Source organism: Cynocephalus volans, chromosome 3 (genome assembly GCF_027409185.1).
Source record: "Cynocephalus volans isolate mCynVol1 chromosome 3, mCynVol1.pri, whole genome shotgun sequence".
Classification (NCBI taxonomy): Eukaryota; Metazoa; Chordata; class Mammalia; order Dermoptera; family Cynocephalidae; genus Cynocephalus; species Cynocephalus volans.
Genome location: NC_084462.1, coordinates 158,394,609 through 158,414,169, shown reverse-complemented (window position 1 = coordinate 158,414,169; position 19,561 = coordinate 158,394,609). Strand labels below are relative to the sequence as shown.

The window sequence follows — 19,561 nt, the reverse complement described above, 5'->3', positions numbered from 1 at the left end:
CCCACACAGCCCCTTTCCCCTCCCTCCACCTACAGGCTGAGAAAGTGTGTCATCAGGGACAAATGCTGTCTTCCCAGGAGGGAGGAAAAGGGGGGAGGGAAGACTTTGATTGTGTGCCTGTGGGGGCCGCAATAAGAAACCAGAGGTTTCTGAGCCTCCCAGCTGGGAGGGATGCCCCCTCAGAACCATGTCCTTGACATTAGGCTCCCTCTCTCAGGGAGCTCCAGACACACAGGGGATAGGAGCTCCATGGCCACCATGCTCAGGATACTTGGCCGGGGGAATTAGAGAAGAGGCCCTGAAGATGCAGGCAATGTCTTCGAACCCCAAACATCCTTCAGCCAGCTGGGTGGGCCCCCCACAACTTCTGACACCCCAAACTTCCCATCTTGTTCCCCCCCGATCTTAGAGGAGCCCCTAACCTGCTCCTGCCCTGCCCCCCCAATCTCCTGCTGCCTGCCCTACCCTCCCTCACATCCACCCCCTCTGGGCGGGTGTGTGGCACTTGGCACTGTTACTACAATGACTTATTTAGTTTTAATTTGGGGTTGACTCTCATGCTGTTGGAAGTCAGAGGCCAACAGTCTTGGTGAGAAGCAAAAACCTATGCAGGCCAGCACTGAGCTGATCCTGTCCCCTCTGCCTGGGGTCCTGTCATCCTGACCCTGCTCCTCCTTGCATGCAGCCTGCTCTCTGACCCCAGCCCCAAATTGGGTTTACCTTTCACTCAAAGTCTCTCCCTTTGGAGGAAATGTCCCTCGGTGGCAAGGGAGTCACCTCCTGTGTGATGCGGGCCCCCCCAACATCAAGCATCAGTTAATGAGGCCCCCTCCAGGCCACGTTATTACTGGGGAGGGAGACATCTTTGGCTGGCGCTGGGCACCTGGCACCAGCTCCACATGAAGGGCTGACAGTCAGGGCCTGCTCCATGAAGATCAATAAAAATGGAACTAGTATCTGCCACCATTCTCGGCCCCCATGAGAAGCCTGAGGAAGCTGTCACTCGTTCATGTTTAATGCTCATTAAACAAACACTGGGCACCTATGTATACCTCACTGTCCTGGTACTGTGGACACAGGGTAAAATGATTGTCATGGTCTTCATCCTCAAAGATGTTATGGCTTGCAGAGGAACAATTAAAGATTACTGACTTAGAATGGGCCACCTTGGACCACTGACCGATGGCATCATAGAACACAGTGCTGGCTACACTCACCAACACTGCCCTATTACCACACCATCCTAAGCCTTCAGCCTTCATCTGCAAAGTGGGGTTGATAACAGCACCTACCTCACATGCTTGCCATGAGCATTCAATGAGATAAAACAGGGAACACAGCACAGCTGTCAGCACGTGGTAAACCCTCAATAACTGATAGATATTACTAGGTTGAACCATATGAATCATATTAGGTTGCAGGTCAAAAACAATCAAATATGAACAATTTCATATGGTTCAACTAATATTTTTACTGAGGGCCACTGAGGTTTCTTCTGAGCTCTTTGATTTCAGCACTGAGAGTTGCTATGACATTAGTTCTACATAAATGGTAGATCCCCAGCACCCTGGGCCCAGGCAGCAAGAACTCTGCCGGGACCTCTTCAAGTGTACCGTCCCCAGTCCACCCTTCTGGCAGAGGCAGGTACCTCCTTGCCCAGGTCCTCACGGATGACCTGGCGGACCTCTTGCATGCTGCTCTGCGGGGCCTGGCTGTGTAGCACCTTCAGCGTGCTGGTATACTCCTCTGGCAGCAGGTAATCCAGAGCCCCCAGGTGCTGGCCCACCTTGATGAAGGTGCCCCGGTTGGCACAGCAGAGCTCACAGAGACGCCTGGCAGAGCGGAGGTGCACCTGCAGGGAGATAGGCCAGGGCCAGAGAGGTGTGAGTGCAGACTGTTCCCTGGACCTTGGTCCCTCTTCCTGCTCCCTCTGCTTGAATATCATTTACTCCCTAGTGTCCAGGGAAGGTGTATGCATGCACACACACAAGCACATACACACAAACACACACACACGCACCCCTCCCTTCACCTTCCCTCTCAATGTCCTCCTTCAGTCTCCTGGTACCCAGAGCAGTCAACTCCAACCTCACACTATGGTCAGCCTCTATGCATGGCCTGATGCTTCCCATCTCCTCCTCTCCATCAAAGCTTACCTGGTCTGGGTCTCACTTCCTCAGAAATAACCAACCAACTCTAATCTACTTATGACTCATTCAAGGGTACACTGAGTTAACATTTGCACCCACCCCTCAGACATACTAATAATACATTATGTTTGTCTGGATCTCTATAATTTATAAAACATGCTCATATGCATTATATCTTTTAATCCTCACAGCAGCTCAGGGAGGCAGGTGTCAGTATTTTTAAGAACGAGAAACTCAGTTGTTTTGCTTATAAAGAAATAGCTAACACATGTCAAAGGATGGTCCAAAATCTAGGGCTCCAAATCTAAGGCTCTTTTAACACAGCAAACTTCAGCAGCAGTCTCCTATTAACCAGAGGAATCCTTATACTGAGGGTATTGGGCACATGGAGTAGGTGGCTGAGCAGGTTATCTGGGACAAGGCAGCCTGAACTTACACGCTGATGCTCACCTGTCCTTCCAGAGCTAGAGGTGGCCCCAACTGCTCCCAAGCTGTGTATTCCTAGTCATCATCCCAAGCCCAGCTGATGGTCTTGCTACTGTGAGGGTCCTGTCTTCTAGGAGCTACAGCTTCTGAGGCAGGATGGTGCCATGGGCACACACAGAAGACAAGGGATCCCAATGCCCCGGGGGAACCTGGCACCTGCTTCCACCAACAAAGTTAACCAAGAGAGTGAACACTGACCATAGACAGTTTACTCTCTTGAGAGCTACAAAGAATGTGGATGTCATTAAGCACATATTGGGGGCAATAAAACCACACGAAGAATTACATAACAGTTGGCAACAAAGATGGAAGAAATGTTCAAATATCCTACATAATTAGCTGCCAAGCAAACCGCAGCGTAAATCGTTACTTTAGAAATTAAGAGCACTGCAGCCCTCAATGCCCTTGTCCTAGCAACTGGGGGCCCATCGGCCCACCTCCCACCACAGAAGAGCAATGCCCCAGACTCTGGGCCCTAGCAGGCTGTCTGTCCTTAGGCCCTCGGAGACTGTCCACTTCTGGCTTTGCTGGATATCTCGGCTTCCCACCCCATCCCATTCTCAGACTCCACCCCCCTGAGCAGCGTCCTCTAGCCTTGATGTGGACACCTGGCCCAAGCTGGGCCAATGAGAGTCTTTTCTCCCTGGCAGGAGGGGGCATCGAGAAGGAAATTAGTCCTAATTGAGAGAGAGAGTGAGAGTGCCCCTAGATGAGCCAAAGGGTTGACGGTAGAAGGGGGAGATTCTCTTAAGAATTTGAAACTGGGCAATGGCAGAAGGTCACAAAGAGCTGGGTATAGTCAGTGCCACAGCTGGCTGAGGCCACACTGAAGGACATGAGAAAGAAGACAAACAGGGTCAAACACAGAGCTGGTCACCTCCCTGTGGTCAGTACAAGGCTTCAGGCCATTAGGGACAAACCACATTTTGCAGCTCAAATAATTGACCCCCAACCCAGCAGAGGAGAAAAGGCTCCATCAACAGCAGAATAAGGAGCAGCCAGAGAGGCATCCACAGTCCATCAGTCCTATGGCTCCTATGCCACCAGAGCCCAGATCCAGCAGACGCTCTCCAGTGGGGGCTGCACTGGTCTCTGCTGCCCACTCACACAAAAGGCACATCAAACCCCATGTCAAAGCTGTGCCAGGATCCAGCTGGGCAGATGTCACAGTCAACACCAAGAGGAAGTGGAGGAAGAAGGGGTGAGGACATGCCCATGTTCTCCTCCCCTCCCAGTAAAGACATCAACCACCACATGCTCACTGGGGACCTACTGTGGACCCAGGCCCAGGCCCTCTACCTCCTGGGGAGACCCAGCAGAGTCACTCACACAGCAGAGACAGCCCGGGGCAGCAGGTACACACTGGCTCTGGCCCACACCCTCCACCCACAGACTGCCCAGGGGCCCACCCTGGCTCAGGCCTTCCACCATGTCCCCTCGGTGGCAGTCTGTCCCAGGCAGCCCCGGGTGGGAGCTGTCAGCCTTGCAGGTGGGAGGACTTCTGCTGTGTCCGTGGTCCCATCCTTGCTCACTATCCCTCGGCCCTAGGCGTAGCTGCTTTATGTGTTTTCTGCTTCTGTAGCCTTAGAATCTTCTTTTACTCCTGTCAGGAGTCAACCACCTTTTACTAGTTAATAATTCTGTATATTAAATTTTCCCTGTTCAAATAGCTGGAGTGACTGCACCCTGACTGATACACAGGGGTAAGCCTTGAAACTGAATCTGAATGGATTAAGATGAAAAAGGAGGGCACTTCAGATCAAGAGAACAATGTAAGCAAAGATGCACGCGCCCACGTGTGCATGTGTTGCTGTGTGTGCTGTGTGTGTGTGCATTTTGTTGCTGTATGCGCATGTGTTGCTGTGTGTGTGTGCTGTGTGTGTGCATGTGGTGCTGTGTGTGCTGCTGTGTGCTGTACATGTATCGGTGTGTGTGCATATGCTGCTGTGTGTGTACGTATGTTGCTGTGTGCATGTGCTGCTGTGTGTGAACACACGTGTGTTGTGTGTGTGCTGCTGAAACACCTGCTCCACCACTTTGTATACGTTGGATTTACATCTGCATTTGTCTCTGCTGCTGGCAGCCCTCAGAAAGCATCAGCCTCATCCTGCCAATTCTTCACACCAGGGACCACAGCTGGGGCTCTACTGTCCCTCACCTGTGGCTTGAACCAGTCTCAGGTCAGGTGTCTGTTGACACAAAGTGACGGTCACCTTTGAGATACTGTCTGGGCAATGCAGGGAGTCCTCTCTGGTCACACAAGCCCAAGAAGGCCGGTCTACACCTGACTGACCAGTTACATGGCACATCAGCTCTTGGGACAGTGTCCCCTGTCCACTTGCGTACCTCAGGGCAAGCCAGGCAGGCACCATAACGTATATTGATAGCAACTATGCGTCATTCGCTCACAAAACCATCGTCCATGAAACTGAGTCAGCATCAACTGCAAACAGCACCCACATTTCCACTAAAGAAGCCCAAAGTCACCTCCAACCAGCTTCTAACTCAACTCTCTCTCTCTCTCTCTCTCTCTCTCTCACACACACACACACACACACACACACACACACACACACACACACACACACACACACACACACACACAGATGAGGAACATTGCCACTCATCAGAAAAATTAACATGTTCTTCCAAGGCCAAAAGACATGAATGCTGAGTGTAGAGTAGGCCCTCTGACCTCCAGGGTCCCTTTCCAACCCCAGCTCGTATGGGCTCACTGTCCTTTGGGATCAGAAGCCAGGCCCCATTCAGACTTTCAAGAAACTGCTGGCTCAGTATAAACTCCCTCTCTCAACATGCACTTCCTTCACTCAGCACCATAAGGGGCTAAGCCTGTTGGCAGCAGGAAATATTTCCAGGAATTTCACAACCCCCTCCTCCCAGGATCCTTTCCCCAGCCATGCAAGTGTACACAATGAAAAAAGCAAAGCCTCCAGAATCTCCTGAGCTCTGTATCCCCTTGATTCTCATCCTTCATGTCATGCATACCTTCCAGCACCTACGTAAGCATAAGCACCATGAGGGACATGCAGGTAAATGAGTCAGTTTGTAACAGTGCCGTCCAGTAGAACTTTCTGCAATGAGAAAAGTGCTCTGTACTGTTCAATACAGTGGCTGTTAGCTACAAGTGGCTACTACACAGTTGAAATGTGGCCAGTGTAACTAAGGAACCGAATTTTTAATTAAATAATTAAATTTCAAATAATTTAAACTCAAATCACCACATATGACTAGTGGCTACCACATTAGACAACTCAGGTTTATAAATTAGCAACAACTATAGCAAATGCATACAGATTTATTTAGTGCCCTCTTCTAAGTACTACTTTTGGCCTAGAGTAATCACTCAAATATAGGTGGTGGTGGTGATGATTTTTGTTTTTAAATCTGCCCAATATCTCTGTACAAGATATCTTATTATATGTCCTTAAAGATAAAGAAATAATCTCAGAGAGGTTCATTGACATTCCCAAAGTCCCACAGCCAATATTGGTGAGACCACAGTGTGCTCAAACCTTGATCTGTCAGATACCAGCCCTGTATAATGTGCAACATGTGCCAGGGAACAAGCATTAAGTGAATCTCTCTATGTACAAGGCATGGGGTGGGGGGGATAGCCATGGTCTTCATGTACAAGGAGTTTACAGTGTAGACTGAGAGGTGGACACACACCCATAAAACCAAAATTACCAATAGTAGACAGTAAAGGTAGCTGCCCAGTCACTCCAACATGTGATATGTGCTGGAGTGGTCACCAGGCTAGGCACTGGGTGGCCATGGAAGTTGAATCAAACGTATTCAGTTTAAAATCAAGTGTATTCAAGCTGTAGATGGCTTTAAACAAAACAAGGAGAAATCATAGAACTTAATGGTTAATAGCACTGGCTTTGCAATCAGAAAGACGTGTTCAAATCTTGTCTTGTTACTCACTTGTCATATAACCTCGGACAAGTTAATTAATTCAGTTTCCTCATCAGTAAAAAAGGGATAATAATCATACTTGTGCCTGTGATGATTAAATGAAGTAATGCATAAAAAAAGACTCAGCACATAGCCAATGCTCAATAAACGAGTGGAAAGAGACCAAGAAGGAGAGAAAAAATCGCTCTTCCTAGAAAAATGAAATTAAAAAAAGAAAAAAACACTCCAAGCCCATCCACTCCCTATTCTTGGTTCAGTCCAACTGGTGTAGACCACCATCTAATTGATAGAAACAATAGCTAATTCCACTCTGTCATCTAAATCACAAAGCATCAGTGCATAAGAAACGCAACAACTACAGAGTGTTATTCTAAACATACCGACTTTAGTTTCTCTTCCCCAAAGGTCTCCCTCCTTCTGCTCCTACCCTAACACCAACCACCCATTTGCTCACCGAACCCAAGTCCTGCCCTGTCTGTGTGTCACCTGTACTGTGTGTCACCACAGTACATCTTCACTCCCCATCGCATCCCTGTCAAAATATCACAGGCACAGCTCGCATAGTCCTCCTGACCCAGCTTCATTTTCACTCCCAGCTCAGTAACTTGCCTCATGATTATCTCGTTACCAATAACCTTGCTGTCATGAGTTTCAATCTGCCTCATATTAATTGAAAGCACTGTCATTAGCCAGCTTGGTTTGGGGTGTGGGAGGGGAGGTGAACAGCTAGTAAGATCAACTCAGAGCTGATTAGTTATTGACTGGGCCAGAAGGGGCAAAGGCCCAAGGAGGGCGATTCTTTACTCATGTCTAGATCCCCCAGAGCAGAAGCTCCAGCCCCAAACTTGGCAGAAAGGTATCAACATCAGACTGAGTCAACAGGGCTTCCCATCAGAAGTGCGAAGTATCTCCAGTGGGGTTTAGAGGCGTTGTGAGACTGAGAGGAAAGAGACAGACAGACACACATATACCCCACAAACACAGGGAAAAAGAGGGAGACAGTGAAAGAGAAGGTGACAGACCCCAAAACAGACCTTTGATTAATTCTTCCAGTCAAAAACTCAAGTCTCAAAAGACTGAAATCTTCGGTCTAACGCTCTCCCAACTGAGCTATTTCGGCAGTTTCAAAAGACTGAAATCTTAACAGTAGTATCTCTAGGCTATGAAATAAGAGTATTTTTTTCTTCTTTATGGGTTTTTCCATATTTCCAAAATTCCTTATAACTAATATATATTATGCCACTAATGTGGGAGAATTTTTTGAATCATCCTTCAGCATCCTCTGGGAATGGAAAAGCCCAACTTATTATTTTTTTTAACGTTGAATACCATGAAGACTGGATCAGCTCTGGTCAGAGGGAGGAAACCAGCATCTCTTCCCTAATCTGGCAGGGTGCTGTGGTCCACGTGTGCCTTTTCCATCATGAAAATGCAATTGTAACTCTTCCTTCATCCCCAAGAAACCAGACTAGGACTGTCTCCAAGGTCTCTTTTGCTTTAAGTTGTCATTTAAGCAACGAAGTAAAACTTACCATGTCTCGGAGGAAGAACTTTACAAGCATTTTGAAGGAGTCTGGCCCCAGATTAAACCCCACTCTGACCATGTGTGGGACAGTTCCACGACTAAGAGCACAGGGCGTCAGAGCACCCCGGTCCGTATCCCAGCTTCACCACTTAGAAGCTGGTCATCTTGGGCAAGTTATGTAACCTCTCTCTACCTCAGTCTTCTCATCTATGAAAGGAAGATAGTAATAGTAACTATCTCACAGGGCTGCTGTGAAGATAAATGAGGTAAGGTAATATATGTCCTCCCCTTAGCCAGAGCCGGCATTTCTATACTTATTGCAAGGGTATCTGGGATTAGTTTTTAATCAGGTATGGTAAGACACACACAGAGATGACGCTCATGAAGGAGGAAGTGTTGACTCACAAATCCCTACAAGCAGGAGGCACGGCATGCCATGCAGGGCCACATGGGAAAGCTAGGGTTGGTTGGGAGGCAGAAGGAGAGGGGGGAGACATGAGCCAGAATCTTTGTTGTGGATTCCATGGAAAGGAATGGTTGAGGCAGGATAAACCGGCTTAGGCTTGGCTGGTTTGAATCATTTCAGCAGGCTCTGGAGCACAGGATTTGTCCCTAGTTGGCTGATACCTGGCCCTGGAGCAATTAGGGAAGGGGATAGTGGCCCCGCGTATAAGAACCTGATAAAGGAGGTGGTTGGGGCTTATGGGCTCTGAATTGGTTGGTTTGCATATGAAGGCACACTCTCAGGAGAGTTGCTTGCTCTCTCTAGGAATTAGTTAATCCTGGGAAGGGCAGTCCCTCCAATGCCAGCAAGGCTCCAAGATGTCAAAGCATCCGAAAATATATAAAATAAAAAACATGATTAATACAATGCTCTAGCTATAATCCCTTGGGGATCTCATCCAGTATCACGGTTGTAAATACCATCCATACTGATGACACACAAATGAGTATCCCCTGGCCAGACCTCTCCCCAGACTCATGCGTGACAGATCTGAGTGCCTCTCTGACATCACTCCAATGATCAAAAGGCTCCTCAAACTTAGCATGAATTTCCCACTATTCCCACCACCACCACACCTGCTCCTCCCAGGCATCCCCATCTTAGGAAATGGCAGCTCCAAACTTAGAGTTTCTCAGGCCATAAATCTCGATGTAATCCTTGACATCTCCCCTAAAACAGGGATTAAAATTACTTTCCCATCTGGGAGGAAAAAAAAAACTGGACAAGATACATAAACAATGGTTTTCAAGGCACTGGACATCAGGCAATGAAGGACAGTGATTCCTGAGAGATGGGAAAGAAAGAAACAAGGTGAACCCTGTGACTGCCGCAGTTTACTGAATTGAGAGTTTCCAGAGTGCAGTGATGTGAAGGGGAACCCAGGCAGTGACCAGAGGGCTCCCGAGGTGAAGAGATGGAGCTGGGGGTCCAGGAAGAATTCATAGGACAGTCTACCAGAGAAGAGAGTGCTGTACAGAGAAAGAACACAGAAGATCTGTAGAGGGCCCACCTCATGTACTCAGCTGAGTACTGGTCAGCACATGCATTTGCAACATCTACCTGAGTCCAGGGAAAGAACTACCCAAAAGATTAGGGTTGACAGTACCCAGCACTCACATAGGGCCTATTTCCACCAGCCAGACTGGAAAATCTCATAATTCATGGGGCATTCATTACAATACCCAGAAAGGTCTTGCCTCAGTAATGGGGAATATCCCAAGCTAAACACTGTTCCATTCCCATGTAGCAAATATTAAAAAACAGACTTGAAAAAAATTAAACTATTTGCAAGTAAATTAACTTTGGCCTAGAACAAACCTCAAGAATATTTATAAGAGCACAAAAATATCTAGCACTCAAAAAGCTAAAATCCCCATGTCTGGCACCTAATAAAAATTACCAGGCATGCAAAGAAGCAGAAAAAATGACACACAATGCAAAACCAACCCAGAACTGAAACCAATGTTAGAATTAGGAGAGAAGAACATTAAAACAGATATTATATCTGCATTCTGTATGTTTAAAACATTAAGCAGAGACATGGATGATATGAGTGAGAGAGAGAGAGAGAGATCCAAGTCACACTTCTAGAGATGAAAAGCGTAATGTGTGAGATAAAAAAAAAAATACACTGAATGGGATTAATGGCAGATTAGACATTGTAGAAAAAGGTTAGTGAACTTGAAGACCTAGCAATAGAAACTATTCAAAATGAAACATGCAGAGAAAAAAGAATTTCAATAAATGAAGAGAACATCAGTAAGCTGTGGGACAAATTCACGCAGCCTAGTTAATATGTAGTTGTAGTCCCCAAAGGAGAAGAGATAGGAGGGGTAAAAAACATATATTTGAAGAAATAGTAGCTGAAAACTTTTCAAATTTGATTTTTTAAAAAATCTATAAACCAACAGATCCAAGAATCTCAACAAGCCCCAAACACAAGAAACATGAAAAAACCTACATAAAAAAATTGTTCAAACCAGTAAGAAAGAGAAAAATATTAAAAGCGCCCAGGGAAAAAAGACACGTTATGAACAGAGGAACGAAAATAAGAATGACAATAGATTTTTCACTGGAAACCATACAAGCAGAAGTTAGTGCCACAACACCTCTGAAAGCACTAAAAGAAAACCCAGAATGCTATACCCAGCAAAAACATCTTTCAAAAACAAAGGTAAAATAAAAGCTCTTTCAGACATATAAAAGCCAACAGAATTCATCTCCCTGCACTACAAGAAATGTTAAAGGACCTCCACTGGGCAGAAGGAAAATGATACCAGATGGAAATATGGATCTACATAAAGGAACAGAGAGACCAGAAATAGTAACCCTATGGGTAAACATACGAGAATTTTTTCTTTTATTTTGTATGTCTCTAAAAAATGAGTGACTACTTACACAAAAATAATAACAATGTGATGTGGAATTTGTAATATGTAAAAGCAAAATGTATTACATCAATAGCATAAGAGGAGGGAAGAAAGAAATGGAAGTATAATATTTTAAGATTCTTATACTCAGTGAAGTGCTATAATATCTCTTGTGTGTAGACTGTGACAAGTCAAAGATGTATACTATGAACTAAATAATCATTAAAGTAACAAAAATAATAACTCATAAGCCAAGAGATAAAACAGAACCATAAAAAATTTCAATTGAAAGAAGCCATGAGAGAAGAAATAAGGAATGAAGAACAAATAGGACAAATAGAAAATAAATAGCTAGATGAAAGACATATATCTAACCATATCAATTATCCCATTAAACGTAAATGGTCTAAACACCCCAATTAAAAGTCAGAGGTTGTCAAACTAGATAAAAAAGAAAGACCCAGTATATGCTGCCTATAAGAAATGTTCGTTAAATATAAAAACACAAATAAGTTAAATGTAAAAGGATAAAGGATATAACATGCCACACTAATCAAAAGAAAGCTGAAACAATTATATTCATATCAAACAAAAATCAATTTCAGAGAAAAGAATATTACCACAGACAAAGAAGCTCATTTCATAACAACAAAGGACACAATAACAGAGCTTCAAAATATATGAAGCAAAAACTAATGAAACCGCAAGAAGAAATAGAAAAATCCACAAATATTATCAGAGATTTCAATATGTGTCTCTTAATAAAGGATAGAAAAAATAGATAGAAAATGAATAAGGATATAAAGACTTGAACAACACTATCAACAAACCTGACCTAATTGGCATTTATATAACACTCTGCCCAACAACAGAATATACATTCTTTTCAAGTGTAAAAGGAGACCATACCTCATTTACCAAAAGAGACCATATTCTGGACAAGTATCGATAAATTTAAAGAGATCAAAGCATATAAAATATATTCTCAAACCACAATAGAATCAAATTATAAATCAATAATAGATAAATCTCTGAAAAATCCCCAAATATTTGAAAACTAAATAATACAATTCTAAATAACCCATGGGTCAAAAAAGAAATCAAAAGGAAAATTACAAAGTATTTGGAACTGAGTTAAAATGAAAATACAACATATCAAAATTTGTGAGATGGTATAAAGCAGTACTTAGTGGGAAACATATAGTACTATACATCTGTATGAGAAAAAGAAGAAAGGTCTCAGATCAATGATCTCAGCTTCCACTTTAAGAAACTAGAAAAAGAATAAATTAAACCCTATGCAATCAGGGGGAAAGGAGGAAATAATAAAGATAAGAATAGAAATCAGTGGAGAAGAAAACTAAAAAGAGAGAGAGAGGGAGGAGAGAAATCAGTGAAACCAAAAACAGATTCTATGAGAAGAGCAATAAAATTGATAAGCATTTAGCCAGGCTGATCAGGGAAAAATAGAGAGCAGACACAAATGACCAGTTCCAGGAATGAGAGATGATATCGCTACAGATTTTACAAATATTAAAAGGATAATAAGGTACTATTAACCATAAGTCTATGCCATTAAATTTGCCAACTTAGATGAAACGGACAATTCCTTGAAAGACAAACTACCAAAGCTCATGCAAAAATCAGATAACATGAAGAGCCGTCTATACTCATGTATTAAAGGAACTGAATTTCTAGTTTAAAAATTACCCACAGGGCTTCCAGTCAAGATGGCAGAATATACAGTTCCCAGTGTCACTCTCTCCCACAAATCAACCAATTTACAACTACAAAAATGTAATATCAGCCAAGCCGGGGCTGCTGGAGCTCCAAGGAAGAGGAGGAGAGACCTACGGACTGCATGAAGGCAGAAGAAACCATGATAAGAGAAAGAAAAAACTGCTCTGAGCATTTCGGGCCGTGGCCGCTTTAATGCTGGAGCTGCTGAGCACATGGATCAGGAGCCGGCAGAACCCACAGCTGTGCCCTTCGGATGGAGTTGCCTGGAAGTGGCAGGGGAGAAGAGGGCCTTGGTGGCCCCCGGAATGGCAAGACCACTAATAGGGTTCCCATGGACCGATGCAGGAGCAAGGAGCCGGAACGACTGAAAAAAGGGAGCCATTAAGAGGCCGGTGAGTCATCACAAGGGACCGGGGTAGGGCCCATCCCATGGGAAGTGTTTGGAGCACAGGCAGTGGGGGAAACAAGCCCACTGGGAGAACACTGGGACACAGCAAGGACAGCCGATCCACCCCCCAATCACCGCAGGACCACTCAGAGGAGACTGGCCAGGAATGCAGAATTGCATGGGGTGCAGTTTGATGAAAAAACTCAGGCCCAGATCAGAGTTTCGACACAACCCAGATCCACCGGCTCTATGGAAAGCTGGAAGCACCTATAAGGTCAACCATTAAACCCTGAGCTGCACAAAAAGCCTTCCCTAGGGAAACAGCAGCAAAACAGCAATTTAGCTCAACCACACAGCTCAAGTACTGGTGCCCACAGGAAGTTCCCCCATTTTAGAAGTAAGCAAAGGACAAAAAATTAGTTCCATCCCAGGCACACCACCAGCACCTGGGGGCCTGCCTGGGAACCAGAGGCTTGGAGCCAGGGACCAGACCCCACTCCCACAACCAGGCACACCGCACCAGCACCTCAGGGCACGCCTGGGGACCTGAGGCATTGAGAAGGTGACTGGACCACATTCCCACATCCAGGCACACCACCGGCACCTCAGGGCCTACCTGGGGACCCAAGGCATGGAGAAGGGGACTGGACCCCCCCCTCCCATAACCAGGCACACTGCACTAGTGCCTTGGGGCCCACCTGAGGACCCAAGGCATGGAGTGGGGACTAGACCCCCCTCCCACAACCAAGCACACCACACCAGCACCTCGGGGCCCACCCAGGGATCCGAGGCATGGAGTGGTGATCAGACACACCCCACAAACAGGCACACCACCAGCACCAAGGAGCATGCCAAAAATATCACCTCCATATGGGTGGCCCACCATAGCCACCACAATAACCATGGCTGCCGTGAAATGGCTAAACACCACAACCACCACACAGATGGTCCACCAACCACTGGAGTGCACTGACACAAGGAGAGTCACCAGCAGAGACCAAAGAAAAGAAGAGGATGTCTCTCTCCACAAAGCCCATTTCAGAGTGACAGAAGCAGCATCTGTTCTATGATAATGTTGGGGGACCTGATCACACCTCTCAGTGTTGGATAGATCATCTAGGCAACAAATCAACACAGTAACCACTATTCTTTCAGAAGGAGAGAAGAAATCTACAGTAATTAGAGGGAAGAGGGGGAGGGAGAGGGGGACGAGGAGAGATTGGACAAGAGGCATAAAGAATAATTATAATTTGTAACAATATATATGCTAGTAATATTGATTTGATCAACATATCTCAATGTTGAACCCCAAAAAATATGTATAATCAATTTTTTTTTTCTTAAAAGATGACCAGCAAAGGAATCTTAACCCTTGACTTGGTGTTGTCAGCACCACCCTCTCCCAAGTAAGCTAACCGACCATCCCTATATAGGGATCCAAACCTGTGGCCTTGGTGTTATCAGCACCACACTCTCCCAAGTGAGCCACGGGCCAGCCCTTGTATAATCAATTTTGATACAATAAAAATAAATTTTAAAAAAAATAAAAAATTACCCACGACGAAAACTCCAGGCCCAGATATCATCACAGGTGAATTCTACCAAACATTTAAGGAAGAAATAATACCAATTCCATACAAACTCTTTCTGAAAATTAAAGACAGAATATTTCCCAATTCATTCTATAAGTTCATCATCACCCTAATGTCAAAACCAGACATTACGAAGTGGAAAAAAAGCTACAGACCAGTATCCACTGTGAACAGATGCAAAAATCCTAAAAAAAAAAAAAAAAAAAAAAGGCAAATCAAATCTAACAATATATTCAAAGACTGCTTTTTGAATATATTCAATATATTCAAATTGGTATGCAATTTTGATTTGTCTCCCTACTGGCAATGTTTACTTTAATCACTTCATTAAGATGGCTATCTACCTGGCTTCCTCACTTAAAGTTATTTGTTTGCTCTTTATAATTAAGTATTTTGTGGAGAAGTACTTCCAAATTTTGTAAATAACTCATTCTTTATCAATTTTTCAATTTATTTGTTTATTTACATCAGTTTGGACTCACTGACTTCTACTTTTTTCAGCAGATAGTAATCCATTACTATTATCATTTATTTTAATAGCTCCATTGAGGTATGCTGACATACATAAAATGCACATATTTAAAATGTACAATCTGATATGTTTTGATGTATGTATACATCTATGAAACCATCTCCATAATCAAGACAGTAAACATATTCATCTCTCCCCAAAAGCTCCCCAAGTCCCTTTGAAATTCCAGCCCCATCCCTCCACAAACCTCTCATCTCCAGACAACTACTAATCTGCTTTCTATCAGAACAAACTAGAATATTTTAGAGTTTTATATAAATGGAATCATATAGCATATATTCCTTTTGTTGTATGGCCATTTGTTTGTTTGTTTCAGCAGCTGGCCAGTACAGAGACCCGAACCTTTGACTTGGTGGTATAACACCACACTCTAACCAAGTGAGCTAACCGGCCCAGCCTCTGTGGTCTGGCCTTTTCCATCCAACATAGCTATTCTGAGATCCACCTATGCTGTTGCATATATCAGTAGTCAATTATTTTTCCTTGCTGAGCAGAATTCTATTGTATGAATATACCACAATTTGCTTATTCATCATTCACTGTTGCTGAACATTTGAATTGTTTCCAGTTTGGGAGTACAAATACAAGTTGTTATAAACATTCATATATAAGTCCTTGTATGAACGTATGCTTTAATTTCTTATGGTAGATGTAGTGGACTGAATTGTCCCTCCAAAATTCACTGAAGCTTGAATTGTGTCCCCTAAGTTTTATGCATTAGAAACTTGGCCCCACTGTGACTGCTACGAGGGTGGGAAGTCCAATTATGGTAATTGAAAGGTGGAGCCTTGAAGAGGTGATTGGATTGTAGGACCCTGCAGTAGTGAATGGACTAAAAATGGTGGTCAGGGGCGTGGTTCTTGGGACTTTAAAAAGAGAGTGAATGAGGATGTTCTCTCTCTGCTTCCATCATCTTGCAATGTGAGACCCCTGAGTCACTGCCGCCGCCACCAGATGGACTTTGGACTTAGACTCAGAAACCGTACACAATAAATTTTGTTTTCTTTATAAATCACCCAGTTTCAAGTATTCTGTTGTAAGCAATAGAAATAGACTAATACAGTAGATTAGTAATGCAATGATCAAATTGTAGGGTAGGTATATGTTTAACTTTTTTTTAATATATATTTTGATATTTAGGGTTTTTTATTTTTATTAGCATATTCATTGTTACAAATCACACATTCTTTATGCCCCTTATCCAAACTCTCCCCTTTCCCCTCCCCTTCCTCCTCCCCACTCTAATAACCATAGATTTGTTCTCTCCATCTGATAGATTAACTGTTCCTCTGCTGATCTCTTGCCTAGATGATCTGTCCAGTACTGAGACAGGTGTGATCAAGTCCTCCCCTATTATTGTAAATCAGATGCTTCTTCTGTTACTCTGGAGTGTGCTTTGTGAAGAGAGGGGACCTCTTTTTCTTTTTTTTTTTTTTTTGGTCTCTGCTGGTGCCTCTCTTTGTGTCAATGCATTTGAGAGTCTGGTGTGCCACCTGCACGGTGGCTGTGACTGCTGCTATAGAGACCAGCTGCTTTTGCGGCAGTCGTGGCAATTGCGGTGGCTACGGTGGGCTACCAACGTGAAAACGGTGTTCTTGGTGTGCTCTCTACCTGGTTGTGGCTGGGTTCGGCTTCCCCTAGCAGGTTCGGGGTCCCAGGGCAGGGTATATGTTTAACTTCTTAAGAACTTGCCAAACTGTTTTCTGAGGGGGTTGCACCATTTTACATTCCCAGTAACAGCCTATGAGGGTTCCGCCACATCCTCCCAATACCTGGTATAAATCTTTTTCATTTTAGTCATTCTAATAGGTGTGAGGTGGTATCTCGTCATGGCTTAAATTTCCATTTGTTTAATCACTAATGATGTTGAACATCTTTCCATGTGCTTATTTGCCATCTCTATACATATTTTCTCTGGTGAAATGTCTGTTCAAATCTTTTGCCCATTTCTTAATGGGCTGCTTGTTTTTTTATTTTTATTGAGTTACAGAAGTTGTTTATATATTCTATAAATAATTACTTTATCAGATATATATTTGCAAATGTTTTCCCCATTCTTTTAACAACATCCTTCAAAAAGATAAAGTTTTTAATTTTGATACAGTAAAATTTACCACATTTTCTTTTATGGATTATGCTTTTGTTGTTGTGTCTAAGAAATCTTTAACCCAAATTCAACGATTTTCTCCTATGTTTTCTTCTTGCACTTTCATAGTTTTATATTTGGGTGTGTGATTTACTAGGAATGAATTTTTAAATACATACTATAGGAAGGGATCAAAGTTCAACTATGCATATAAATATCTAATTGTTCCAGCACTGTTTGCTGAATAGCTAATCTTTCTCCACTGAATTGCCTGCACATCTTTTTGCTCTATTTCTGGATTCTTTGTTCTGTTCCATTGATCGGTTTTTCTGTCTACATCAATACCACCACTGTCTTGATTACCGCAGTTTTATAAGTGTTGAAATCAGGTAGTGCTAGTCCTCCATATTCATTCTTCTTTTTCAGTGTTGTTTTCGAGACCCTCTGCATTCCCATATGAATTTTAAAATCAGCTTGACAACTTCTGCAAAAAAAGCCTGCTGTAATTTTTATTGGGATTTCCGTGAATCTATAGATTTATTTGGGGAAAACAGATTTCTTAACAGTATTGAATCTTCTGATCCAGGAACGTGATATATCCCTCCATTTATTAGATCTTCATTAATTTCTCTCAGCAATGTTTTGATTCAGATATATCACTGTAGAAATTTATCCTGAGGAAATAATCCAAGACATGGACAAAACCATATGCATATGTTCATTCATCACAGTGCTAATTATAATAGAAAAACATCTTATGTAGATGCAACCTAAAAGTGGAAAAAGGGATTAGTTAAGTAAATTATGGAACAGTCACACAATGGAGTATTAAGTAACCAGTTTCAGTGAAGACTATGAAGACTATGTAACATGGAAAAATGCTAAGGATAACATGTTAAATGAGAAAAAACAGTTAATTTTATTGATGAAATACAATGGATATAAGAAGAAAGGGTTAAAAAGAGTATATTAAAATTGTAATGAGTTCAAACTGGTGAAATGATCATTTTTTCTCAAATCCCTAATTTTTTATAATACATTTATTACTTTAATGGATTTTTGAGATGTAATTCATATACCATAAAATTCACCATTTTAAAGGGTACAATTCAGTGGGTTTTAGTATATTCACTAGATTTTGTGATCATCACCACTATTTAATTCCAGAACACATAAATTATATTTTTTTAATCAATTGTATTACTTTAGTCACACTTTATCTACCTTGAGTCTTTGATACAAAAGTTCCTTGTCTTCATTCAAATTGATCAGTACTCATTCATAGATGATAAATGTTGTGAACGTCCAGGTATGTTTGACTTTCCTGTTATCTTACGTTTTATTAACAGTCAACTCAGTTAAATTTTATATGAAAATGAGGATCAGATTTAAGTAACCAAATGCCTTGTCAGCACAATGCAACTACAAATAGGTCCCTGATTTATACTTTTTGCATACTCTTCCCTATAATCATTAGTTTCTATTTGAATTATTGATCCACTATACTGGCATAGGATATAAGCTACTGGAAAACAAAATCTTGTTCATCACATGCTCTGTCATAATGGTCCTGAGTAGTAAGTGCACAGACCTTTACAATGCATTAAACCTTTCACACACATTATCTCACCTGATCCAGGTTAAGAGCCCTTGAGGTAGAAACTATCATTCTCCCCATTGCACAGATGTGGGAACTGAGGCTCAAAAACGTTAGGGACCTTGCCAAGGTTACTCATCCGGTAAATAGTAGACCCAGGGTTTGAATCATTGTCTTCTAACTCCAAAACCCCTGTCTTTCTACTAGACTCTGCTTCCCTCCACAACAATAAACGTTCCTCGTGAACAAAAAGAAAAACATCCAGGTGGCTGGTGCCTGCTGTGGGCCCTCGGTGCTGCCCTCCTCACTTGGTCACAATACCCACCCACCCTGGCCGAGCCTCAGCTATTCCCAGGGCTGGGCCACACAGCCGTCATGGCCCTGGCCATGTCTGGGCTCCCAAGAGCTGTTCCGATTAGCCTGCAAATGACACTGAGATTAGGAACAAATCCATGAACACACAGGGACCCTGGAAAGCATTAGCAACACAAACAGACCAGGAACCACTGGGAGACTGAAGCAAGGGAGGCCCAGGAGCACAAGGTCTCTCACTGAAGCAACTGGACAAGGCCAGAGGCCTGTACAGCCAAGGAGGCAGGCCCAGGAAGGAACAGGACACTGGCCATAGCAGGAAAAGCAGAACAATCTTCAA

At 43.3% G+C, this 19,561-nt stretch overlaps 1 protein-coding gene across 2 annotated transcripts in view; it reads right to left on the bottom strand.

Annotated features, from left to right (window-relative positions):
* The window catches only part of ADCK1 (aarF domain containing kinase 1), a 113,380-nt gene that overhangs the window by 64,824 nt on the left and 28,995 nt on the right, over positions 1 to 19,561 (bottom strand). For both annotated transcript variants that reach the window (XM_063090741.1, XM_063090742.1), the window contains one exon: positions 1,649 to 1,852. In XM_063090741.1, the coding sequence (XP_062946811.1) occupies positions 1,649 to 1,852 (204 nt within the window). The remainder of the gene's footprint in view (positions 1 to 1,648; positions 1,853 to 19,561) is intronic.